The sequence below is a fragment of the Plectropomus leopardus genome, chromosome 14, assembly GCF_026936395.1.
Source record: "Plectropomus leopardus strain MGB_pleo_1.0 chromosome 14, ASM2693639v1, whole genome shotgun sequence".
NCBI lineage: Eukaryota > Metazoa > Chordata > Actinopteri > Perciformes > Serranidae > Plectropomus > Plectropomus leopardus.
Genome location: NC_142189.1, coordinates 31882350 through 31909300, shown reverse-complemented (window position 1 = coordinate 31909300; position 26951 = coordinate 31882350). Strand labels below are relative to the sequence as shown.

Here is a 26951-nt window from a genome sequence, read left to right as displayed (position 1 = left end):
TTTGTGAATCAGTTTAAGAATGCAGTTCATACACAGAAAGATTTTCATTGTCAGTTTGTTATTGAAGTGACTACAACACAAAAAAAGACTACAATGTCACAGCAGGTGGAATGTACACAGTAAACACCACAGTGCTTTAGGTTATCCAACAGAAAAATAGCTAAAACAGAAAGAAAGACACTGATAGAGATTCATGTTATTTCATCATAGCAATCTTCTATACATGGTTTGAATGGCAGGGTACATTATTACAATGTGAAACTGATGAAATTTCACCTCACTGGGTCAGGGGTTGTTGGGAGGTTGTCATGGGAACCTGCGTATTGATAGTGATTCGCTGCCTGGTTTGACATCGGATCATCCCTATGATGGCTCGTCTGAACCTGCAGAAAAACATCAGCCACTCACCATCACAGCATATTAAAACATCAAAATGACACACACCCTCTCTCTTCCCCCACAGCTGTGAACAAGTACATCTGTACACACACCAGCTGTTATCAAAGCATGATGATGGGAAAAACACTCACTTTTTGTTGGCGATAACATAAATGCAGGGGTTGTAAAAGGTGGAGGACTTGGCAAAGAGTGGAGCGATAATGGCCATGGGGGCAGGGATAGTCTTGGGGTCACCAAAAGATGCCCAGAGACATACCATGGAGTACGGAGACCAGGCCACCAGGAACATGACAATCATCACTATGGACATCTGCCAACACACGCAAACAGCAACACATCTTTTATATAACACAGGCAGGGTACTGCAATATATAGGAGAGAGTTTAGTGAAGGGTTAGACATTAATATGAATAAAAGGCACATTAAAAAATATGACGAAAAGGCTCAGGTATTTCTGTTTAGGTTTTTTTTTTTTTTTTCTAGCCCACCGTCTAACAACCGGGGATCTGTGGAACCCTAATGGTCTGAAAGAACAATGTTATTTTACAGTTGCATGTTATTATAAAGTAAGTAAGTTCAAACTTTACATTTCAACAACACTTTGTTTGGTGTTGTGTTGTTATATCACTTGGTTATGGTTAGGAAAAGATCATGATTTGATTTAAAATACACAGTTTTGGGGGCACAATCTCTGTAAAGAAGCAACTGCTGTTAGTGGAGTTGAGCCATCTGGAAAAACAATGATGGGTTTCTAAAATCACACAGGTTTGATGCATAAAAAAGCCACTCGAAAGATAGTTATGGCTTAGTAAAAGAAAAACAAAAAAAAAACCACATTCAATTGCACTTTCCCCACTGGAAGAACAATGATTGGTGGCTTAAAAAACATCCACATTTGGTAGCTAAAAAGCTACTGGAAATGCAGCAGTTTCTTTGAAAAAATGCTTTCCTTGGCACTATTTCTACTGGAAAAACTGTGTTGGGTCACTAAAAACCCCCATGTTTGGTGCCTCAAACATCACTGGATATGCAACAATGCCTTGGTAAAAAGCACCCTCTTTTTGTGGCATTTCCCCATTGGAAAAAAAACACCCACATATGGTACCGAACAAGCCACTTGAAATGCAAAGATGTCTCAGTAATAAAACAACTTCTTTTCATGGCACTATGTCCGCTGGAAAAACAGTGGTGTGTTGCTAAAAAACACCCATGTTTGGTGAATAACATGCCACTTGAAATGCAGTGATGTCTCATTAAAAAACATTTGAGTGCAATAAGATTTCATCACATCATGCCATGCTTATAATGTACACTGGAAGCACTTCACAAGTAGGCTAATGCAAGCAATGCATGCAGGGAAAACACAAAAGCTGCCTGCATGCCACTGTGAGTGCCAAAATAACTCATCAGAGTAGAAGAAAGAAGATTGAGCTGGACAGCTCAGTGGGGCTCAGTGTTCACCTTGGTGACATCCATCTGATCCGACCAGTCGATGTTGATGCTGTCCAGGCAGTTGCTGGCTTTGTATCTCCTCACAGTGACGGACACGTTGTAGTAGCAGTAAAACATGACGGACAGAGGCAACACAAAGTTCACAGCAATCACAGCCATGGTGTAAGAGATGAAGGAGCTGTGGAGAAAAGCACAGGGAGTGACGGCAGGTGGGCTTCCATTACAGATTTGCACAAAACTTAAACGATATTTTTAAAATGTCGATAAAACACAATTGCGAGATGGCTGCATTTCCATTGACTGAGGTTGTGCAACTTCTCTTCTCACCATAACATTCCAAAAAGCATGATGATGGATGTTCAAAACATTAGCAGCTATATTTCTATTGCAGCCACAACACTAGCCACCATTATTTCCAATCCGAGGCCACGTAGGCGTGTTATGGAGCCAAAATAGAAAGGTGAGCCCCTTTTACGTGGGATCCATAGACATAAAGATGGACAACATAACAGCTCCCCCTAAGTGTGGCTACTGAATCTGGATCGCCCCTTGGTGTCTGTCTGCAGTATAGGTTATAAAGCCCGCCCCTTCATGTTACTGAATGGGACATAATAGGCCAAACTAATAAGTCAAAGTACACGCCAAATCAATTTTTTCCCAAAAATGGTTTCTGTCACTGAAGGTAGCTCGGTAGCTTACGATATTTGGTTTTAATGAGTTATTACATTATACAAAAAGGGGGGCTTTTCCGCCATGATTGACAGCTGTGACAGCCAATCCATGCACTCGTATTCCATGGAGCTGCTGACGATTGGTCGGACAGGTGTCTTGGTGGGAACTCCCCCACCGTGGATTTCGTTACTGCACACTATATATATATACATAAACAACTTATACTCCACTGCACAATACAGCATTACATTACCACATTAGATGGTATTAATTATTATCAATAATAATATTATAGATAATCATATGAATTCTTGACCAAATACTAAAATAACTACTATAACAACTACTTTACCAATACTTCTTGTAGCTATTTATCAACTTAATTCCATATTTGTTCACAGGAAAACTTCGGCATTAGTGGTAGTAGAAATTTTAGTAGTAGGGGTCCAGTAGTAACAGTACACACACGTATACATATATACATAGCTAGATATGGTAGACAGTGGTTGTAACACTCACCACAGTGGTAACAGCAACAGGTAACATGGTGGTTTGGTGTTTTGTTGCTTTTTGTTACGTGATTCTGAAACATATATTTGTCTAAAACTCCTTAGTCTAAAATAAGACGCAGCTGTAGCCTATGCTGCTTGGTTGGCTCTGAGTCATGTTTCAGCTCATGATGCTGCTGTGCCTTAAATAATTGACTGCTCTATGACTGAAGGCCTCCACTAATCAGATGAGCTGATAATCTCTCGCTAAGACATTCTTTACATTTCAGCAATGCAACGTGATATAGTAAACTTCGTAAAAACACAAACAAACTAAGCGAGATTGACGGACATCTACTGCATGTGGACAGTATGGACTGTCCTATTGAACACAGTGGTAGGTTAAGACCACCTGTTACATTTTTTAAATCTTATTTCCTCCCATGTATCCCACAGGGTATAAGACAATAAGGTAAAGCTATTAAGATAGATTTAAGCTTTGATTCTTAGTCTGCTTTTGAACTGTTGTTTGGGGGGATCTTTTTAACCATTTTTAATGGGTTAATGATGGAATATAGTTTCATATGATTTTATGCATAGTAATATTTTGTGGGTATTTATTTTCTGTGTTTTGGTAATCACTCGCCCAGTTTACATTACAGCTTTGTGCAAAACACAATTGCGAGATGACTGTGTTTCCATTAAATTATGTTTATTTATGTTTAATTACTGCGACTTCTCCTCTGGTGATAACATTCCAAGAAGCATGGCGATGGATGTTCAAAACATTAGCAGCTTTATATCTATTGTGGCCACAGCACCAGCCGTCATTATTTACAATCCAAGGCCACGTAGGCGTGTTATGCGATTGACAATGGAGAAGCAAGCCCCTTACACGTGGGAGCAGTCACGTATGAAGGATTTCTGGGATGTGATAGTCCACTATTTCACAGAAGAATTGTGGATTGGCAAATTTCTGGATGATCCACTCAACTTTTGAACAGTTATGTGATGCAATGACAGCTCTTGTAGCTCCTGCTGCATCATCAGGGAGCCAGTTCCTACTGATAAGCACATAGCCATAGCATCATGTGACCTAGAAAAGCCAAAAAAGTGTTTCCACTGCAGTTTTGCCAAATATCGCTTTTTCCAAATCGCCTGAAGCACCACCTCATGCAAGGGTAAAAACTTTTTTGCGATATATTTTTTTTTTCAAAATTGACGTTTCCATTAAATGTATTTTATATTCACAATTTCAATTAGCACAATTTGAGAGTAAATGGAAACCTGCCTAGTGTTAGCTGATAGGATGTTTTTACGTATGCACATAGTGAGCCCGTTACTGTTCTTATTCCCAGGTTGTCAAATACCGACACTTTGTCCCTCCCATCAGTGTGTCATACAGGAATTATGGTGAGCGATTTTCCCTGTGGATTAAAAACGTAATGTCATAGTTGTTCTGTTTCAAGTATGCAACAACACGTGCTGTCTATTGTAACTCACGCATCATTCTGTCTCCAGTTAATGGTGCATGTAGCTCCCGTTGGGTCAGGGGCATAACCAGCCCAGCCCACTATCGGCATGGAGGACCAGAACACAGCGTTCAGCCATGCTGCCACAATCAGAAGGTTGTATGATCTCATCGTCATTTTCTGCCCTGCAGAGAGGAATTAAATTCACAATAAAGGTCAGGTAAGTCAGTCAACTGGTTATACAGTGTGGAGGTACTGGTTACATTACAATATTGTCTCTGTGATTGTCATTACTGTCAAAAAGTTTTACCTCACTGGGAACAAGGAGGTGTTCAGTAACTTTCATGGTAAGTTTCTTATAATTACAATTATATTTTATGTGTACAAGTGAAATCATAATCAAATCATATATATATATTTTTTTTTTGCAATGCATCTATATACATTTAAATTAGTGAAGTCGCAAATTATGATACGTCTGGTAATGTGGCGTTAAATCCTTTGGAAACTGAGTAAATTAGCACGAGTTCACTCAAAAAGAAGGAAAGAAGGCAATGAGCAACTTAACAAGACATGACCAAAAAATGACCAAGAAATTAAGTAAAAGAAGAGGAAGGAAAATAAGAAAGTTACCAAAAAAAATAAAAATAAAAATAAAAAAGTAAAACAAAAACAACAACAACAACAACAAAGAAATGACCTGGAGAAAAAAGCACCAAAAATAAAACAATAATAAAATTAAAAAAAATACATTCTGTCTGTAACATAATTTTAGGTAGTTTAACTGACATTTCCCAAGGTCTTAAATAGAGTTCTAATAATTCTCTCTCCCATGCCCTTCTTTTTTTTTTACATTTTACAAATTTCTTGCATTTTGCAGAACATTTCTTGCCTATTCTGATTGCCTTTTCCCCTTTGTTTATGAAAGGAATCAAAACAATTTGCTCATGCTGCTGAGATAAAATCATTGTGAAAGGTGTCTTAATTCAGCCAAAGAAAACTGATGTTGACAGAGGTTTAAAGAGTTAAAAGGGGGAGAGATACAAAACAGACCTCTGTATTCTAAATGTTCTAACCTCACTTGAAATCTTTTGTAGTTTCCTTTATGCCTTATACCTACGAAAAACATTATTTTTTATCATTGAGCTTGATGGAAGATATCAAGTATCGCACATTCAAAAGGCTCAAGTCCAAGTGAAGTCACGAGTCAACTGTGTCAAAGTCCAAGTTGAATTGTACGTTTTCTTTAATTTTATCAAGTCAAGTTTAAAGTAATCAAATTAGTGACTTTGGTCTGACTTGGGTCCAAGTCATGTGACTCGAGTCCACACCTGTGAAAAATAGGATTTTTAAACATTAGGGCACATGTCCCCCCATCCCCAATGGAAGTTACGCCCCTGCACAGAGACTAGAAGAGCAATATATGAATACCTATGTCTGGTCTGCAGATGGTGAGGTAGCGGTCGATTGCCACCACAGTCAGCAGGCCAATACTGGCCATGCCAAAGAAGATGTTGAGAGCTGCATAGATCTGGAGACAAAAACACAGAAATGAAATAAATCCTCTAACCCATCCCCATTTCCCATCAAAATAGCTTGTTTTGTCCTATCAGAAGGTCATTTTTGCTAAATAGTATATCGAATGACCTCATACACATTATTCATCCAAGTTTTAATGTTTAGATTAATTTTTTTGGCAATTTACAGCTTTGTTGCATAGAAATTCAAATGGAATTATTGCATTGTACAGTGATATCAGAATGACACATATTGATATGTAACTTTGGCAACAAGACATGTGAATGCAGATGTATTCACTTGGATGAAAAAAACTAACTCAAATAAGTCTAAGATTCCTGATCCCCAAGGGGCAAATTCTTGTGCAGCCAGCAGAAGTGCATTAGTGCCTACAATACATGAAATAAAAACAATACATTTAAAATCACACTGAATCATTTAAAAAAACAATGACAACAGGATCAAGGAGTTCTTCAGTCTGTTAGTCCTGCATTTTGGCTTGCTAAAGCTGCAGCCAGATGGAAGCAGTGAAAACTCACTGTAAAGTGGATAGCTCTGGATGGCCAGGATTGACTGGGACTTTCTTAAAGACCTCACCTTGTAAAGGTGAAAAAGATCGCTTGAGAATCGAATCTTACTGCACACCTTGACAATTCCCTGCAGTCGGTTCTTGTTTTTAAGGGACAGTTATCCAAACCAACAAATAAAGGAAAAAGTGAGCGTTGATTCGATAAAACAAGAGTAAAACATTCTCGTTTAAGTATGGTCGACATTAAAACCACAAAGCTTACAATAAAAATACATGCACTGATGAGCTTTTTTATAGACGGCATCAATGTGAGAGTCAAAGCTTAGTTTGTCATCAGTGGTAGTGCCAAGATATTTCAAGTGATCTACGACCTCAACAACCTGATCATTAATGATCACAGGAGACAAGACTGGAGGATTTTTCCTAAAATCTATTGTCATCTCTTTTGTCAATAGATTTAAGGAAAAATCCTCCAAACCTATATGTAACAGTATTCCTGTAAATTACATTTCATCTTTAGATCTTTCATGTTTATTTTGAGGAAAGCTGTCTATCCAACCCACTGGAGGGCAGTATTTTCACCGGCTGAATGTGAATATTTTATATGACCTTTGATACCACATGTACGTCTGTCACTGAAACAGGGTGAGTGTGTGAATATTTTTGACAAATCCGTTTTAGTAAAGGTACACAATATTGGCACTGTTAAGGAAACCCTTACTTTCCACTCCAAACATTTAACTCTGGGTCTCCAAGCTCTGCCTCTCATTGTACACCAGAATCACATAACTCAACATTGCTGTGCAATAACAAGAACTGAGGAAAAACATAATCTGCCAAAAGAATCTGCAGTGCAGTGGCTGAAGTGAAGGAGCTTCAGTTCATTCTCAGAATAAGTCTCAGAATAAGTCTTGTTTGTTAGTGTGGCATTTTAAAAGTTTTTGAAAATATGATGACTTGATCATTGATCTTTTGAGTAATTCCCACATTTAGATATATTTTGGAGGAATGTGTAGAATTTATGAAAACTTAATAAAACACCCCAGCAAGCATTTTACTGATGGCTAAATCCAACCTCACTGGTTTACATTCACCCCAATGGGATCTATTACAAAATTCATAATGGCAACACAAAAACTACCAATGAAAAGTCTATCAGGCACTATTATAGTTTTGTTTTGTAATGAACACAGTTTGGTTAGGTTTAGTGAAAAGAACCCTTGGTTAGGTGCAGAGGACACAATAAAACACTGAAAATAAATAACTATGTACAGGGCAGTACTGACATAAAGGTATGTACTTGGCATGATTACATAAAGTGCCTTTGTAAAGTACTTACTCATGTTAAATAAAGTCATGTTACTATGTTGAGATTTAGTTTCACACGGGATAGGAACAGAGGTCTCCTAGTTGAAAGTCCACGTTTGTTTGACCCATGCAGCACCACTCCTATCTGCCCTGCACTAACTCTCTTGCTCTTTAGACTTCATATGTGTGTCCACCACAGCAAAAGGTCCTCATTGACTTTGCTTTGGCAGTATTTTTGTTCACATATTTCCATGACAAAGCTATTACATAACACTGTTCAGTGCCAAGTCTAAGAAGTTTTTTTCTTAATGGAAAATGTAAAAGAATAAGGTGTCATTTTAATTATTATTATTTTTAGTTTTGATGTCAGTAACATAAAAATGATAATAATAATAATAATAAAAGACATTCCTTTGATTACACTGAAGCAGTTTTTGTAAGTGGGGGCCACTGAACCTGATAACATGTTCACACAGTAAACCAGTCTCCAAACATTACTGAGGCTTTGTTCAGTGCATATTAGACATTTAGGATGGGTCCTTGAAGATGGAAAAAAAAAAAAAAAGAATACACTGCCCCTAATCTCAACATTAAATTTGCAGCTTTCAGTGTAGACGTTGGCTGTTCTATTGGTAAAATACTGTACATGTGAAGGCATTCTTATTCCACCCACCTGACAACCAGTGTAGCCAAATTTCCAGCTGCCATGGATGTCTGAGGCTGCTGACATAGGATAGCCGATCCCAGCCACTCCAATGTCAGTGAATGCCAGGTTAATGATGATAAAGTTGGTGGCAGTACGCAGCTCCTTAAACTTCACAAACATCAGCAGCACCACAATGTTACTTGCTAAACTGATGACACCTGAGAGGAGAAAAGAAGTCATGGAATAATTACTGAAAAAGATTTTGGAACCACTGCAGAGCACTTTTTGAAACTTTGTTTTTTGAAACTTTCACTGTTGGCAAAGGAGAAATGCAAATTGGAAATTCAGAGACAGAAAAATACACCCAACATAGAATACAGTGCCAAGACCTGGATACGTTACATAATGCTGCCAGAACAGTTTTACACAGGATAATAATTTGCTACTTTCCTTTCACATTCATTGTCCTTTAAAGTCTATTTCTGATACGAACATGTTTCTCTTACACTGTCTTGTGATTTAATTTCTCTCAAAAACACGGAAGGAAGGCAATGAGCAATAAAAGAAAGAATGACCCAAAAATTAGGAAAACATTTGTAAAAGAAAAAAAAGTATGAGAAAGCACTAAGAAAACAAAAAAAGGTTTTTTAAAAGTGCTTAACAGTTAATAATAATTCCTTGCAGTTTGTGGAACATTTCATACCAAGTTGCAGGCTGACTTTGTCCCATGTTTTTGAAAGACATCACACCAATTTGCTCAGGGTTCATAGGTTTAAAAATTTGGTGTGGAAATTTGAAAAAAAAAAAAAAAATCTCTGAAAGCAACACAAGAAAAGTGATGTTGCTCCAGGTTTAAAATGGTTAAAACCAGATAATAGAAACATACTGATTCTCAAGTAAAATTGTCCAAAATAAAGAGTGACAAACTCTCCATAGACAGTTCTCCCATTACTGTGGGTAATAAATATATAATTTTTATGCGAAGGGGTTGGCTTTGTTGCAACATGTCGGGGGAAAAAAAAGCCTGTAGAATAAACTTGTGCAAATTCACTGTATTCTTTATGATGTTATGATGAATGTTCCAAATTTGTTACACAGCCAAAAGTACTTCACATTAGCATATTACCTCCTAGACTACTGCTACCTACTATACCTTTGAGAGTAGGTAATGTCTTAACAATAGCTCAATGCAGGCTCCTTTGAAATGCCACTGACTCTGACAGTTATATGCTAACTTTCTGCAGAAAACACACTGCAACATCACCATATTCAAACCATTCATTGTCTCTCTCTAGAGCTGCTGCTGGTGTTCTCTCCGTTACCTGCAGTTATTAGATATCCAGCCACTATGTTGTGCTCCAGTTGGGTAAAGGCACTTTTTCCGCCATAAGGTACAGCATCATCTGAAATATTGACTCCAGAGTCAATCCCCATTTTCTGAGGTGAAGACAAACAAAATCGATCCTTAATTGAAGATAACAGTGTTCCACTTACACTCTTTGAAGGAAAATTACACTAATAAAAAAAACAAAATCTGAAGAAGAGAGATGGAGAGTCAGTATTGCAAAACGCTTGCTCTGACTCTGATCTGTAGGGTATTGTTGTGTAGAAGTTGGGGGGGTGAAGGTGGAGGGACGGGGTGAAGGGGATTATTACATACCACTGCTCCCAGTTAGCAGGAGGCAGCGGGCAGCAGCTGCACCAGAGAGGATTACCTCTCACGCGGAGTTGCTTGCAGGTTGAGCTCCGGCCAATAGGCTTTGACATTACAAAACTGAAGTTGAGTTAATGCCTGAGCCTCACACTGAACACTGTTCACCTCGCTGAAGGTACAAACTATAGGAAGCCTGCAACTAAATGACCAACTAGCAAAGACGGCACCTGCTCAAGAACCCTGGACCCTCAGAGTCAGACCCCATGTTCGCTGTGTGTTTGATTAATTAATACAAAATGAAATAAGCCCTTTGAAAGCAGAGTAAATTGGTTTGATTTACTTTTAAAACATGGGGAGAAAGCAACAAGTGAATTGACAAGACATGGTCCAGAAATTAGCAAGAAGTTAGTAATAAATTTGAAAAAAGTAATTTATTTTATTTTTTATGTAACATAATTATAAATATAAAATTAATATAATTGTAAATATTATTTTCTGTCCCCTTTTCCGTATTTTCAAATTGTGACAATCCTGCCCTCTTTTTTTTCACTTTTTAACTAATTTCTTAAAATTTGTGGGGCATGTCTTGCCAAGTTGGTCATCATTGCATGTTTTAGAAATCAATCAAATCAATTTGCCTATGTTTCAAATGGTCAAATAGCTTGTGAAACGCGTCGGAACGCAGCACAACAAAAAACAAACAAAAACATAACTGATGACGATCTAGTTTTCAATGGGTTAAAAGGGCCTTAAAGGTCTAGTGATACCCAACTTACGGCCTGCAAGGTGAATCTGGCCCCTGATAGATTACTGGGTGACTCCCAAACCATTTTCTAATTCCAAATTAAAAATCACACCCTAAAATCCTGAAAACGTCCCAAAATCCTAGACACAAATGAACGTCTTAGAAACATCCTAAAATCCTAGAAACATCTTGAAGTCTTAGAAATATCTTAAAATCTTAGAAATGTCTGAAAATCCTACAACTTCCTAAACGTCTAGAAACATCCTAAAGTCTAAGAAATGTCCTAAAATCCTAAAAACATGTATGGGGCTGCTGGGACTGGCCCTTGGCCTCCTGTCATTATGTTGAGCATGCACCATGACTTTTCTCCATTCTTCAATTTTTGGGGAAAAATTGATTTGACCTCTTTGATTGTGAAAACGTTATTTAGATGAAATAATGTTAGAAGTTTAGAAGAGAAATGTCTCTTTGGTGAAACTGTTAATAACTTGTACATTACATATCTGAAAAGCATGACAGATTTTTAGAGGGGATAATATACAAGTGATGTTTACATATGATTATTTTATGAATGTTCTTAAGATTTTCATTTATTTTTCATGTTAAATCTTAATAGTAACCAGCCTACAGTAGTACTATTTTAAATATATAATATAATATAATATAATATAATATAATATAATATAATATAATATAATATAATATAATATAATATAATATAATATAATATAATATAATATAATATAATATAATATATGTACTGCAGAGTGTAGACTTTATTGTAGTGGTAAGTATAAAATAAGAAACGTCAGCCAAGTAAAGTAAAAGTTGACCTCAATACATTGTATTAAAGTCAACATTTTGCCTGCATGTACGTCAACATCCGGGTCAGTAGGTGGCGCTGTGCAGCTCGCTGCTGACCACTCGCGAAGAGAAGAAGAGAAGTGACCTCCGCATTGATTCACTTCCTTTTCTCACCACACCAGCTTTTTCACTCGAGAAGACATCTCTTTACCGTAACAGAGAAACATGCCGGGGTTCCTGAGGACCGTCGCTAGCCGTGCTGCTCCTGTCCTGCGGGGACACAGCGTCGCTCAGAGGGCCAATCTGTTCACAGCCCCGGCCAAAGAGAAGATTGGCCCAATGGTGAGTCTGATGTTATTGATAAGGGCTAATGCTAAATACACGTCTAGCTAGCATTAGCTTAGCTGTCCTTGGCTGACGAGGTCATAATAGATACCTGTCATATAAGACGTTTGTTATGAAAGTCAACGCGTCTAATTAACTGACTTTGAAAGGTTGCTTGTCCCGTAAAATGTTTAAGTCATATATTCACATTACTATCAAATGATTCTTTTGTCACGAAGTCGACGTCACGCACAAGCTAACGCAGTAAGGAAACGCTAACTTTAGCCATGTAACTTAGCGGTCGGTCGTGTTCGCAAGGAACGACGTGCCAAATTGTGTTTAGAAAACTCAGTTTAATTCCTATTCTCAGAGTCAGATTTATATATCATGAGCATAAGCCGTTTGCTAACTTTTGAAGTGATTTCACAAGGTATCAATAAGTATTTTAAGGTGTTTTCGCCCGAAGCAGCACCCTCTGCTATCCAGTGATGGAACTGAAACAGATGGACTTCACTGTCAAATTCAAAAAACTAGTAGTTGACTAAGCACTTAAAACCCTAACTCTAAAATACACTTTGGAAACTAAATTGTTACATTCAAACTGTTAGTTTAAAAAAAGCACCATTGAAACCCATTCAAACGGCATATTTTGATCCCTCCGCCATCAAAGCATAAAAACACGCATTGTATTATTTCTGGGTCTTATCCTGGGCTTGGTTTTTTCGTTTTTGCTATCTACCCCCTGATGGTGCAATTTGTACCATATTTGGCATTTGGAGTAAATACATGCTACCAATGTTGCTGGAAATCATTAAAATACCCCAGGCTGATTATCAAAACAAACAAACCACAAAAAACAACTTTTATGTAGTTGGCAATAATTATATTTTTCCAGCTAAAAATATAGTGGTGTCATGACAGTGACATGACCTGGCATTTAAAGGGTTAAAATTCCAAAAATTAATGAATTCTTGACAGTCACGATTAGGTCTGGTGCTGGTTAAATAAATAGACTCAATAAAAGTAGAAAATAATGTTTGTACAATACTTTAATACAATACTTTTTAAAAAGCTTCATTTTGAAAAGCATCTCATGTCTGCAGAGTGACATGAGCGTGTGTAATATTAAAAGGGGTCCTAAGAGTTCATCTAAAAGCAGGTAACAAAGTAAAAATTTAGCATCATAGACAACACTCTAAGATCCAGGACTGTGGTATGTTTCATGACTTTGTCTGTAAAGTCAAGTGTCAGCCATAGCAGCTCCTCTGAAGGCAGCTCTGCCATCAGGTTCCTCACAGGATTAACAATCAGTGTATTTCCATGCTGTTAAGTGGAGCTACAGTTAGAGCTTGATTAGATCATGTAATTGGATACTGTCCTCTTCTCAGTATACAAGCACCAGGGGAGAATCCATTTATTGATGGAAGTATGTTGGAATCCTACACAGCAGGTGGCAATATTCCTTCTTTCAGCTAGTTGCTATGGATGTATATTATTACATCTATTATACAGTCTATGTTATGGACTAAAACACAATCATAACTTTTTATTTACAATAATATCTGGGAAGAAAACCACCACATCACATAAATATAAATAAACTAAGCTGAGTAAACTGTGCTTTCATTGATTTGTTCTAATCCACAAAAAATCAATATCAATTTAAGTGAAGCCTACATTATATTTATAATATTTTCACCACTACCTTGCAGTAAAATAGGCCTTACCGACCTGGCAGAGCTGCTGGTTTACCGCTGTGTCCATCAGCTGTTGTGGAAGGTGAAGAAGAAAATGCACCTAATATTAATTTTTTCAGTGGCTAAAATATGTTTTGTTGCAGCGTCATCCACAGCAGGACATCCCTTAGCTTCCGTGCTGGTGTTGTGGGACTGCACTTTTTTGTATAAAGCTGGGGTGTGACTTTTTAGTTTAAAATAAATATAAAATACTACCTTTTGAAGTTGTATGTCCCTCACCCAAGCCAAAATTAAAAGCACAAGTCCCTCCTCAGTGCTTAATTTTTTAAAATGCCTGTCCTGTTTTGCAGCACTCCTTCCCCCCTCATAAATAACAAATAGTCCCTACCCCTAACCACAGAGGGAGGCAGGCGCGGCAACTAGGAGCAGGCGTAGAATGCCGAATCCAGTTAAAGTCCGATTGAGATGTTTACGTGATGGAATAGCTTGACTTTCAATCACATTATCTGTGTGTGTGTGTGTTTGTCCAATTTTGGGAAATTGGATTTAGTCCGATATCAGCCGGACTAACATGATTACATGACTTTAAAAGTCCAGTTTTAGTTGGACTGACACAATAATTATAATACTTCAGCAGGTGAAACTTTTGACACTTTGCATGATGCACTAGTGAATCCTGGTCTCTGTAGCGATGAAGATGCTGATTGGCTGTCATTTGACTGAATCCTTTGTGGCTGTTGTTCAGGAAACTACTGTTGCCATCACCATGTTCTCTCTGGCCATCCTGGGACCATCTGGCTGGATCCTGGCGCACTTGGAGGACTACAAGAAGAAAGAGTAAAGTGGACATTTTAACAGTCTGGTACCTCCTGCACCTCCAGTGACACCCTGGGACCATCACCAATATATTCTGCCGCAGAAAAGAATGTGGAGCAAGTTTACCCTCAGTCCTCTACCTCTGACAGATCTACTCCACATCCCAGAGAGAAACCAACTGTCTCTAAACACTGACTCTCTCACATACATTGAAAAATGTATTGTAGATCTTTCCTCTTAAACAGTATGTTACAAAATTAAATTTTAAACACAACGATGTTGCTTGTTGTGTATATTTTTATGTGTGTATATATTTTGGATAAGGCTTTATGTGTCCCCGTGCCAGGGGTGAGTGTGGCCACAGGCATTAAGATTTCGGTTTGTCCATCCGTCCCATTCTCCTGAACACTACATCTCAATAACACCTTGAAGGAATTTCTACAAATTTGGCACAAACTTCCACTTGCATTTAAAAATGAAGTGATTAGATTTTAGTGCGCAGAGGTCAAGGTCACTGTGACCTTGTCTGTCTTATTCTTGTCAACTTGTGATCTCAAAAATATCTCAAGGGAGTTTTTCAAATTTGGCACAAACATTGACTTGGACTCGATGATGAACTGATTAGAATTTGGTGGTCAACGGTCAAGGTCACGGTTACTTTACATCTATCTCATTTTTGTAAACACAAAATCTCAAGAAGGTCTTGGGGTAGTTTGCTCAAATTTGGCACAAATGTCCACATTGATAAAAGAATGAGCTGATTAGAATCTGGTTGTTAAAGGTCAAGGTCACTGCGACCTCACAAAGCATGTTTTTGGCCATAACAAGAATATATTTCACTGATTAGAACCATATTTAACACAGATGTTGAATAGGATATAACAAAAGTAATGGCATTTTCTATCCAAAAAGTCAGAGGTCGGGTTCACTGAAATAATGCTATGTAAAAAAACCTTTTATGCCCATTATTCAACATCATATCTCAGGGTCAGAAGTGGAGACATTTGGTGAAGATGTGGGTGAAGCATCCATGTTTTCAGACACGGTTTGACTTGACTGTTACGCTGAGGCATACGACTGGAAAAATAACTTTGTTACTTATTAATAATTTATATTGTAGATTTATAGGTGAGTTTAAAGCTTGGTTTCTAAGATTAATTTCATGGCCAGATGTCATAAAAAGTTGCAGGGTTTGCTGCTGGCAGAGAACTCTGTTAAACCAGCTCCACTGGCTGTCAGAAGAGTATCAGCTGATAATGCTGCAGGTTAACCACGCCCTTTAAAGTAAGGACACGCATCGGCAGTGGTGAAGAAATTCATTACAAATAAGAGTTATGCATGTAGAATCCACAGTGCAGAAAGGGTACAGCGGCACGGGGGGTGACTTATGACAAAACTCACCAGCTTAAATCTACGCATGCTTAAGAATGGGGCACTTTGAGTGCTGATAGTGTCTATGGCTCTCAGTGAGATCCATTCCTCGCTCAGAAATTTGGCATTTTGATGCTGCAAGAAAGGAGTTTGATAAAAATAATGAATATAGACATGTATTCAAAGAATAATTTGCTCTTACATTTGATGGAATGTATTCAAATGTAACTATATTCCCTCAGAAAATGTTACACTTACAAAGTAAAGTCATTTCTGCAGGAATGGTTGTCAAATACAATGTCAGGAGAAGAGATTGAAAAAAAGGGAAAAATGCCACCTGGAAATAAAAAGGAATTCAATACTTAACCCTTTAAAAACCTGCAAATTGGTCTAAATTCTTAAAAAAAAACCCAAAAAAAACATGGGGAGAAGGCAATTGGCAACTTAACGAAACATGGCTCAAAAATGACCAAAAATTTAAAAGTTATGAGAAAATCCCCTGAAAATAAGAAACAAAAAGTAAAAGACAAACACACAAATGATGTAAAAATTGCTGAAAAGGTTTTTTATTTTGTTAAAAAAATGTATTGTAGTATATAATAAATACAGCTTTCTGTACATTTTTCTCTTTTCACTAACACTTCTATTTTTAAACCAATTTTTAGGTAATTTTCTTGTCATCTTTCAATTTTTCCCATGTTTTAGAAATAAATCAAACCAATTTGCTCGGGCTTGAAAGGGTAAAATAGCTTGTGAAAGGTGTCTTAACAAGCAAAATGATACCAAGCCGTATTTCAAGAGTATAATATCAACTAGTCAACAAAAACACTGTGAATATGTTGATGTTGATGAATATGTGATGATGATGATACTACTACTACTACTACTACTACTACTACTAATAATAATAATAATAATAATAATAATAATAATAATAATAATAATAATTCATTTTGGCATACTCAGACTTCCATATGTTTTCAGGGAAGTCACCTGACCGGTAGTATGTCACATGACAAAACAGTCTAAAGCACATGACTTTTTGCCGGACAGACAGCGTATTTTAGCAGGTAAAAACACGTAATGCTTTAACTCATTGGTTCATGCTAACAACTTACTAGTAAACGGTGGTAGTTTCACATCAGCTGAGTGACATTAGCCGACTTGTCAGCGGTAACTGAACATTTAAACTCTGGAGAAGACGCAGCTTTTAGTTGCCGTGCTTGCTAACATTAGCATCTGCTTCAAGTGTACGTTAACACCGGACTATTTACCAAAGACCTTGTTATGTGACAGTGTTACCTGTAAAGGACCGTCCGTTTCCGTCTCAATAGGAGATAACAGCCAACCTTAAATTTGCGAATGAATGTTAATTAAGTTACGCACTGTATGATTTGTAGTAACTTCGATGGTCAGCTAGCAAAGAGCTCATGTTGTTAGTTGGCAGTGTTTAGTGGTGTTTGGCGTGATGAATAATGAATGTAATGGCGTTTTCTCATCCCGCTGCTCTGTATAATAATTAATATTACCATGCCGTATTAAAAATGTGGTGACTCGGTTTTCCAAAATATAATTTTATTATATTTTTATTATTATTAATGTAGTCAAGCACTACAATGAGGCTGGTGATTCTGGACGACTATGACCTGGCGAGTGAGTGGGCAGCAAAATACATCCGCAACAGAATCATCCAGTTCAAACCGTCCGCTGACAGATACTTCACTCTAGGTTTACCCACAGGTGAGCACCGGTCACTCACACACACACACACACACTCACACACACACACACACACACACACACACACACACACACACACACGGTTTCAGAGGTTTAAATGCTCATGTGTGATATCACTCAAGGTGTTAAAGGGTTAAGCTGAGCATATGTTGATGTGTGTCATCTCTTTCAGGGAGTACTCCTTATGGCTGTTACCAGAAGTTAATAGAATACTACAGAAATGGAGACATTTCATTCAAATATGTGAAGACCTTCAACATGGATGAATATGTGGGTGAGTTAAAGGCTGACTGATCACGCTCTCAACTATTCTCTTAATGTTGGACTGATGTCATACAGCTGTAGAATTATGCATTGTTGTTTTATTAACCCTCAGGGACTGCATTTTACGCACTTTTCATTCTCGTATAAACTCACTGAGTTGATTCTTTTAACCAACTTCAGTCTAAATCATAAATGTCAAGTATTCATTAGTTTTCAGAATTTTAATCCTTTAAATGCCAGTTTTTTGTCACAGTGTTTTTAAATGACAAATGACAAATTCCTAGTCAAAAGCCGAAATGACACCCAGAAATAATAATATGCATGTTTTTATGCTTTGATACTTTGATGGCTGTGGGATCAAAAATGTCAATTTAAATGGGTTTCAATGGCACGCTTTTTTACTTTAACAGTCTGAATGTAACACTTTAGTTTTCACAGTGTATTTTAGACTTCTTGTAGGAGCTGAGCTGGAAATTTCAAGATTAAACAAAAATACACAGTCTTGCTAAAATGTATGCCATATGCATGAACACAGCCCAAATTAGTGTTAATTCACAATAACTCTTATCATGGCATGGTCAGTCTAATTGCAGGGTGGATTTTAGTGCAGAAACTCTTTCACCAAATAAAAATTGTCACAGATGAAACTCATAAAAGGTAATTAACAAGTGGGGATGTCTGGATGAACTGGTCTTGCCATAGGTGTGGTTACATGATGTCACGGTTTCATAACTGTAAGAATTGTAGAAGCTCTGCACGTTATCTCTTTGGTAAAAAAAAGGTTACCGTCTTGTTCTCCAGGTCTCCCTCGTGCTCACCCAGAGAGCTACCACTCCTACATGTGGAACAACTTCTTCAAGCACATCGACATCGATCCAGCCAACGCTCACATCCTTGATGGAAACGTAGAGGACCTGGAGGCCGAGTGTCAGGCCTACGAGCAGAAGATTGCAGAGGCCGGAGGAATCGAGCTGTTTGTAGGAGGTCAGACACACGGCTTTGAATAGTTATGTTTGCCATGTCTAAGGCTTGAAATGCTACGTGCATATGCCATACACAGGAGTGCAGGAAAAATTAAACTCTGCGCGTAATTCTGACCTATACATGCATTGGTTCACGTAACTTAGTCCATAAAATCCCTTGTTCTGGGTTGTCATTTTTAACGCATTGATCATGAAACTCATGTTATTGACACTTTTTACACCCTCACATGTCCCTTTTCTCACGCTATGAGATCTTCATGCATGTCTTTTTGTGCAGTTACGGTACTGGTACTTTGAGCAGCAATGATGTAGTAACACTTATATTATATTGGCTTTTTAAAAATGTTTTGTTGAATATGTGAGGTCACCAAAGAAGTCCTGATATGATACAACAGTTTTCAAATGAGGTTTGCTGAAAAGTGCATAGGATGTCTCCTAAAAATGGTCCTGACTATGACCATAACAAGTTTAACGCACAATACTGTACTGGGAAAGTCAGCTCAAATAAGCTATATTTTTCTCAGAGGAAATTGTCAGAGTTCAGGATGAACCACAGTGAGTTATTTTTCTGTTCAGTTTTTGAGAAAATTAAAGCGAATGTCAGTTAAAATTACAGGATAACACGCTGAGGATTTCTTTATATTTAACTCAGGTAAAAAAGAAAATTGCAGCGGTTGATGTTGGGGTTCTTCAAGTCTGATCCGGCTGCAGCGGAAGTGTTAAGTAAAGTAAAAATACAGCAAATGGTGCTGTAAAAATTGAAAATGGAGCAGGTTAAAAAAATGTATAAAAAATGTATATGAACCATTTTTTAAAAAAATTAGATACACCCTTTTTTTATTTGATGCACCATAAAAAAGGTGCACCAGTGTTTAAATAAAATAACATAACATTTTTTGTTTAAATTATATGCACCAATTAAAAAAAAAATAGATACACCATTTTTATAAAAAAAATTAAACACTACCTATTTAGAAAAATAGATGCATTTTTTTTATTTCGTGATCATTAAGATTACATGCACTATTTGTTGTTAATTACATTACATGTTTTTCTTTTTTTTTCTTCTTTTTTTTCATTAAGAAAAAAAGTACTTAGGTCTTGCATATTTCAATAGTGAGATGGAGCCTGTTAAGCCTGCCATCTCCTGTGCAATATTAAACTCTTGCTGAGTCTGTGTCAGCTTCCCTCTCATCATCGCTCTGTAGGTATCGGCCCTGATGGTCACATAGCGTTCAATGAGCCCGGTTCCAGCCTCGTCTCCAGGACCAGGGTGAAAACCCTGGCTAAGGACACCATTGTGGCCAACGCTCGTTTCTTTGGCAACGACCTCTCCAGGGTTCCCACCATGGCTCTGACTGTGGGCGTAGGAACTGTCATGGACGCCAAGGAGGTCAGATTCATTTCTTCCTCCATTGTCCTAGATATTCTATAAGATATACACAATATCCTGCACTTAATGTTCCTTTCCTGGACCCACAGCAGCAGTGAGTGAGTGTAACACTGCTGTCCTCTGCTCAGGTGATGATTCTGATCACAGGAGCACATAAAGCCTTCGCTCTGTACAAAGCCATCGAGGAGGGAGTGAACCACATGTGGACTGTCTCAGCATTCCAGCAGCACCCGCGCACCATCTTTGTCTGTGATGAAGACGCCACCCTGGAGCTAAGAGTCAAAACAGTCAAATACTTCAAAGGTACCAACAGCAAGTGGAGAATAGTCTGTGGAAAAGAGTTCATTGAAATAGGGTGTACAAAATATGAGAAGCACTAGTGTATTGCAATATAATCTAATAACAGGAAGCACAGCCTTCACAATTAAAGAAGTATTTCACTGCTGGAAAGATGGCCTTTGATTAAAACTAGGTTTGTTTGCTCAAGAAATAGAAAATCTACAACTACCAGAATGCACTGCGCCAATCCGGACCAATAAACTCTCTAGCTGGTGGGTGACGTAATGCAAAGTCGTATGTGTGAAACAGTGGCCACCTTCAGGTAAAAAACAGCCTCTTAATACAGTTAAACAGCAAGTAAAATTATGTTTCTGGAAACACTGAGGTGAGAAATATGCAACTCAGACACAGAATCTTGGGTCATATTTGATCAGCGCTGCTTAGTTTTACTGTATGATCTCAATTTTGGGCGATTAATTGGTTTAATTGATCTCTTTAATTGCTTACCTCCCAGAGATACACAGGCACGACAATTTGACAGCAATGACAATGAGAGTATGTCCCCAAAAAAGGCACAGTTTTGTAATTTGTTTAGAACTGGTTTGGTTTTGCAGCGTCAGATCTGGAACAAACCACAGTCCGCTGCAAAGACTGTCGCAACTAAAGTCAGCAGCACAGCAGATTTATTTCAACATCTCAAACAGAAAAATGCACTCAAGTGAGACAAATGTGTCTCACTCCGAGATGCACGAGACCACATCAGCCCACAGACAGCCAGTAAAAATCCGACATTAGTGGAATCATTTTCCAGTTGCGTCCCGTATAACAGGACAGAGACCTGCTGCAAAGCTGTCACTGATCCAGTTGTGCTGCCCATATAAACAGTGGAAAAGCTGCAGGTTTATCCACATGCTGAAAACTATCCACTCCAGCTATGTGCTACCAGCCGCCCTGCCTCAGCTGTACAACTGTACATGTGAAATGATCACAGAGAGCTGGAGGGGACATCGATTTAGTCCACTACAACAGACCTATGCTCTAGTCATCTCAACACAACCAAAAACATTGTTTGTTAACATGTTTTCAGAATTGGTCATTTTCAGTACTTCAAGTGTTTCAACTGCAAAACAAAACTGACTTAAAGCCCTCTACATTTTTCAGTTTGCCTTTTTTAACTTTTATTGCTAAAATCTAACAAAACTTGTTATGAGTGATTTCTTTGTCATTTGTAGTTTGTTTTTAAGTGGGAAAAAAATATAAAAATTGTTAATGGAGTTTAGTGTGAATAACATCGGAGAATATATTTTCAGGCCGTATCGTCCAGCCCTCACCTTGATTTATGTTTGATTAGCACTACCTAATTTTACAGTTTGATGAGATTTCAGTCTAAGTTTGAGTCAGGGAAAGATAGAGATAGAGAGAGAGAGAGAGAGAGAGATAGAGAGAGAGATAGGGACAGTATTGTCTCAATGCTCTTCTATACTGTGTTACCATGGTAGTGACTTGGGTGGCAGGCGATCCGAAAATGAGGAAGTATAGCCTGTTGTTTGAGCAACAGCCCAACAACCAGTGAAACTTTTGTTTTGCATCAGTTTGCGCCTGTATTGTGATTTTAAAAAAATGATATATCACAATAGAAGATTTTGGAAAGACTATTATTACTTTTCTGCAGAACTGTATGTGCGTAACTGATATGCTTTAATTATTCCTTTGTGTTTGATTGTAGGTTTAATGCATGTTCACAATAAACTGGTGGACCCAGTGCTCAGCATTAAGGACCAGTGAAAGTGATGTGAAGATGTGAAGAGAGGACGGTCAACACGAGGGGACGGCCTCATCACTCCAGTACTGTTCTCTGGCTGAGGAACTGTTGAGCCATTGACTGTCCTCAAGTGGGCAGATTCTTCATGCATACACTTGAACTGCCTTTGGATTATGTTACAGATAAATAATGAGATGTTCATGTTAGAAAGAGATTCTTTGTTTAGTGGTTTGCATTTAAAGGGATAGTTCACTTTTTCTAATCAAAGCTGCTGGTCTTTGAAGGCTAGATTTAAAGTCATGACAGTAAACAATAAGCCTTTATTTGTCTTTTCTTTTTTTTTCGTTGTGTAAAAAGAATCCTGACCGTCTCTGAATGAAACAGTATAGTACACATAACTTGATTAAGCTTTAATTTTCATCAGTGATTCATCCCCCCCGATTAGTGATTTAACAAAAGGAAGCAAATACTTTGTGTATATTAGGGCTGGACCCAAATATTCGACTATTGGGATAGGAATACTTTGGTTAGGTATTTTGTTTTCAATTTCGGGATTCAGGTATTCACATTGTGAGTATTGACAGTAAAGGAAATATCAGCAATTACAAGCCTCAGGGTTTCCCACATTTCCCATAAATTGATTTATTTGTGGCAGCCTGCCACAGTATCAACACGACCGCCACATATTAATTTCCTTTTTTTTCCCATTATTATGTAAATACACTCAGCCCCTCTTTGTCCCACTCTCAGACTCTCTGTCACCCTGCCATCCCTCTGCCTCCCTGCTGCAGGAGTGTGAGCTCCATGGTGGCCACAGTCTGCTCGGCCCACATAGTGAGAGGGCTAACTGTTAACATCACACGGCTAAGGTTACCTAAAGGTTATTAACGGGTTTTATGACCGATTTCATGTCGATGTTGTGAGTCTTCGGACCTCGCTGGCATTATTCTCCTCTGTAACTATCAAATGATTCCTAAAATTACTGTCAAATTCAGCAGGATGTGGATTCATGATGTATCTCTTCAGCACTCATGGCTTGATTCATTTCCATCTATAGTGTTTGGTTACAATATTCTGTTCTCAGCTTTCTTTTATTTAAATATTCAAATATCACTCCTGTTACAGTAAGTGAATTTGAGCATATACACTGTTGTTTTAAACTCCTTATTTTCTAATGACAATAAAAACTTTGCTAGAATGTTTTGTTTTATTCTCCTCTTTTATAAAATACATATTAAAATGTGAAGGCACAACTGCATATAAGGGCCATTGTAGATTTCTGAGATTTATATTTGTGAGAAAAACTCTTAAGTTTATCAAGTCAATTTGAGAAAAAAAACCAACAAATTTCTGAGAATAAAAAGTCAGAAAAACACATTTTTTGGACATTTTTGAATCAACCTCATCACACAGAAGTTACCACCTGTTGTGTATTATGCCTGCAGTGAATGAATTTATTAAATTATTCTTTGAGACTGGATTTCGCTGTAAGATATTCCTCCTGATTTTAGCCCAGAATTATCATCAGCATCCAAACTTTGTGAATTTGGCTTGTTGAAAAAAAAAAAAAGAAACTTTAAAAATATTCACGTACATTTTACATTTATGATTTAGTTTGGACATTTTAAGTTAAATTTAATAATAATAATTTTATCATCTTAAGCTTGGTGTTTATCTCATTTATGATTATATTTTCTCACAAATTCTTGACTTCATAAACTCAGAGAATATCCAACTTTTGCCCACAGATTTCAGAGTTGTTTTTTTTTTGTTTTTTTTTACCAGAATACATATATTTATTTATTTTTTAAATCTACAGTGGCCCTACTATGCCATCGTAGAAGGAGATGTGTCCTTTTTTTTGACAGTAATAATTTCAGAGGTGTGATCACACTGCTGGAAACCACTTGTATTCCTCTGTGTTATGATGCAGTTCCACTGTTGTCCACAGGGAGGCAGTCAGTCCTAAGATTTGAAACCAATGGCACCCCATGTGGACTCATGAGATGTAGAATAATAGAAATCTTTGGCCAAACTTTGCAGCGTGAACACCTTGGTTTGGTGAATCTCACGTTTATTGCAAACAACACGATATACATCAACAATACAACCAGTAATCGATCTCATCCGTTGTCAAAACAGCGTCACTGTACGACAAGTCAAACTTAACTGACTAAATGCATGGAAGTTGAAGGGTCACAGCAGCAGAAGGAAGTCCAAAAACAGATTGATAGTATAGATTAATAACCTATTATCCTTTTCCTTATTTTCTGTCAGTTAGATAATGTTGCAATAGGTGGGTTTCCATTACAGATTTGCACAAAACGTATGCGGTATTTTCGAAATGTCGATAAAACACAATTGCGAGGTGACTGTGTTTCCACTGAGCCATGTTCTGCAACTTCTCCTCTGATGATAACACTCCAAGAAGCATGGTGATGGATGTTCAAAACATTTGCAGCTTTATTTCTATTGCAGCCACCACACTAGCCGACATTATTTATAGCCCACGTAGGCGTGTTATGGAGCCATAATGGAAAGGCGAGCCCCTTATATGTGGGAGCGGTCACGTGTGAGGGATTTCTGGGAGGTGATAGTCCATGATTTCAGAGGAATTGTGGATTCAAAACTTCCGGATGATCCGCTCAGCTCTTGTAGCTCCTGCTGCATCATGAGGAAGCCAGTTCCTACTGACAAGCACATAGCCATAGCATCATGTGAGCTAGAAAAGCCAAAAAACAGTTTCGATTGCAGTTTTACAAAATATGGCTTTTTCGAATTGCCTGGAATACCAAATTAGCTGCCTTTTGGCCAATTAAAATCACTGAAAAAAGTATCATATTTTTGCATCATCAGCACTGATGGCATCATGAATGCCACAGACAATTTAGTGGTGACAACAGCATTTTTGGGGCCTGAAGATGCAGACTTTTGAAACTGGGTTCCAGAGTGTAATATTTAAAAAAAAAAAAAAACGCAACCCCTTCTGTCACCATGTAAACTGGCAATGCGTGGATTCTGTGAGAACGGTGACTTAACGGCAGCATTTCGCGCATGCACACTGAAGTGTCTTTGTTTTTGCAGATCTTTTCAGTTTTTAATAGGGCCATTCTCGTCCAAATGTGTCTTAATAGCACAATGTGTTCCCCGACTGTAGTTGTATTCAGTATAATGGGGCTTTATTCAGTGATACCTTTGAGCCTGCATGATTTCCTTCACAGCATGGAGTAGCTCACCTGCAGCTCCACTGTGGCTCTTCCAGCCTTATCAGCTTCTTTTTAAAGATTGTATAATCCAGCAGCACAGATGCAACACACATTGGGTGCTGGAGTGATGGTACAGTGAGGGTAGATATGTGTGGAGTGTGGATCGTGGCGCTCTCATCTTTCATCTTCTCATGTGTAAAGTTCAAATCCTCAGCTCTGAAACAAGCACATTATGACTCAAAATGTTCCTGGAATCAGAGGTGCGCTCTTACTACTGCAGCACCTTTTCAAATATAACATCCTAGAATCCTAAAACCATTGATATTAAGACAAGTGAATATTGAGTTGTGAAAACTAGGAGAGAACTTATTCATGAAATATGATGGCCGAATGTTAAACATTCAATTAAAAGTAGAAGTCATTAACTGGAAAGGCTACAGAAGGAGCTTTTAGACGTTGAGAACAGTGTCAGACATTCAGAGCGTTAATACAGCAGCATACATATCTGTGTACAGGAGTAATGGCATCATGAGCAGAGAATTAAAACACACTACCTGTGTTTCTTGTAATCCAAGTATTTGTGTAAGTTGTGGTAGACTGTGCGGCTGCATGTGCATGCTAGTGCATGTGAGTCCAGGTGCTCCTGTTGGCGTTACAGCTGACATTGTCCCAACCCACGGTGGCAGGATGGCGTTGCAGAAGCGTTAAGGTACTGCCGGTTCCCCCACTGTCAACACTGTATATACTGTGTGCATATCTGCACATCTTTCTATTGATCTTTCTGTTGATCTAACAACCTATCAACCCATTCTCATCATCACATGTTGCTGCTATATAAGAAATTGCCCCCAAAAATTGCAAGAGATCAGTAAAAAGTTGCAAGAAAATTACCTCAAAATAAGCCCAAAAAAAGAAAGGACAAGAAAACTAAAAAACAAATCACAAATATGACTATTTAACAAGTATTATAAATGTAGTGTTCTAGACATTTTCACTAATTTTCTTATCATATTTCATAATCACCCCTAGCTAACTTTTAAGTTCATTTTCATGCCACCTTTTCTTTTGGAGTTTGCAAGGAATTCTTGCCAAGTTGCTCATTATGTTATTTCCTGTGTTTTGGGGAGAAATTGAACCAATTTTCCTATGTTTTAGAGGTTTAAATGATTGCAGGCATCTGAATCCGGTACAAGAAAACTGATGTTGATCCAGCTTTTTAAGAATTAAATTAGCACTGAAAATACAGCTCGCTTCCATATGTGCTGGAAAAGTCTTCATACACATATCAGGGGGAGGTTTCATTTCCTGTTCAAATTACCTCACACATCTGTTGCGATTATAACCAGCAGATGGTACCAGTGTAACATCACACCCTGCCGTCCTCTCGCTTTAATTGATTGGGGCTCTATGAAGTTGTGGCTGTAATGGA

At 37.9% G+C, this 26951-nt stretch overlaps 3 protein-coding genes across 6 annotated transcripts; 2 read left to right on the top strand and 1 right to left on the bottom strand.

Moving 5' to 3' along the window:
- Positions 1-102: 102 nt before the first annotated feature.
- Positions 103-10073, bottom strand: rrh (retinal pigment epithelium-derived rhodopsin homolog). 2 transcript variants are annotated; one of them, XM_088087483.1, is made up of 8 exons: positions 9979-10053; positions 9807-9887; positions 8512-8702; positions 5915-6014; positions 4515-4668; positions 1861-2029; positions 531-709; positions 103-383 (listed from the first exon to the last, which is right to left on the bottom strand). In XM_088087483.1, exons 3-8 carry the CDS (start codon positions 8662-8664, stop codon positions 278-280), a joined length of 861 nt encoding a protein of 286 aa, XP_087943609.1. In that variant the 5' UTR covers positions 8665-8702; positions 9807-9887; positions 9979-10053; the 3' UTR covers positions 103-277. The 2 variants fall into 2 exon arrangements, with proteins under 2 accessions (XP_087943609.1, XP_042356080.1); XM_042500146.2 differs by having other exon boundaries at positions 9807-10073.
- Positions 10074-11841: 1768 nt separating this feature from the next.
- On the top strand, positions 11842-14798 carry LOC148187561 (cytochrome c oxidase subunit 8A, mitochondrial-like). The gene is made up of 2 exons (XM_088087556.1): positions 11842-12029; positions 14454-14798. Exons 1-2 carry the CDS (start codon positions 11913-11915, stop codon positions 14547-14549), a joined length of 213 nt encoding a protein of 70 aa, XP_087943682.1. The 5' UTR covers positions 11842-11912; the 3' UTR covers positions 14550-14798.
- Positions 14799-16839: 2041 nt separating this feature from the next.
- LOC121954108 (glucosamine-6-phosphate deaminase 2) lies at positions 16840-23514 on the top strand. 3 transcript variants are annotated; one of them, XM_042501443.2, is made up of 7 exons: positions 16840-16965; positions 17500-17635; positions 17808-17909; positions 18701-18883; positions 20091-20275; positions 20404-20578; positions 22281-23514. In XM_042501443.2, the coding sequence occupies exons 2-7, from the start codon at positions 17512-17514 to the stop codon at positions 22337-22339; spliced, it is 828 nt and encodes a 275-aa protein (XP_042357377.1). In that variant the 5' UTR covers positions 16840-16965; positions 17500-17511; the 3' UTR covers positions 22340-23514. The 3 variants fall into 3 exon arrangements, with proteins under 3 accessions (XP_042357377.1, XP_042357378.1, XP_042357376.1); XM_042501444.2 differs by having other exon boundaries at positions 16956-17068; XM_042501442.2 differs by lacking the exon at positions 16840-16965 and adding an exon at positions 16974-17145.
- The last annotated feature ends 3437 nt before the right edge of the window (positions 23515-26951 follow it).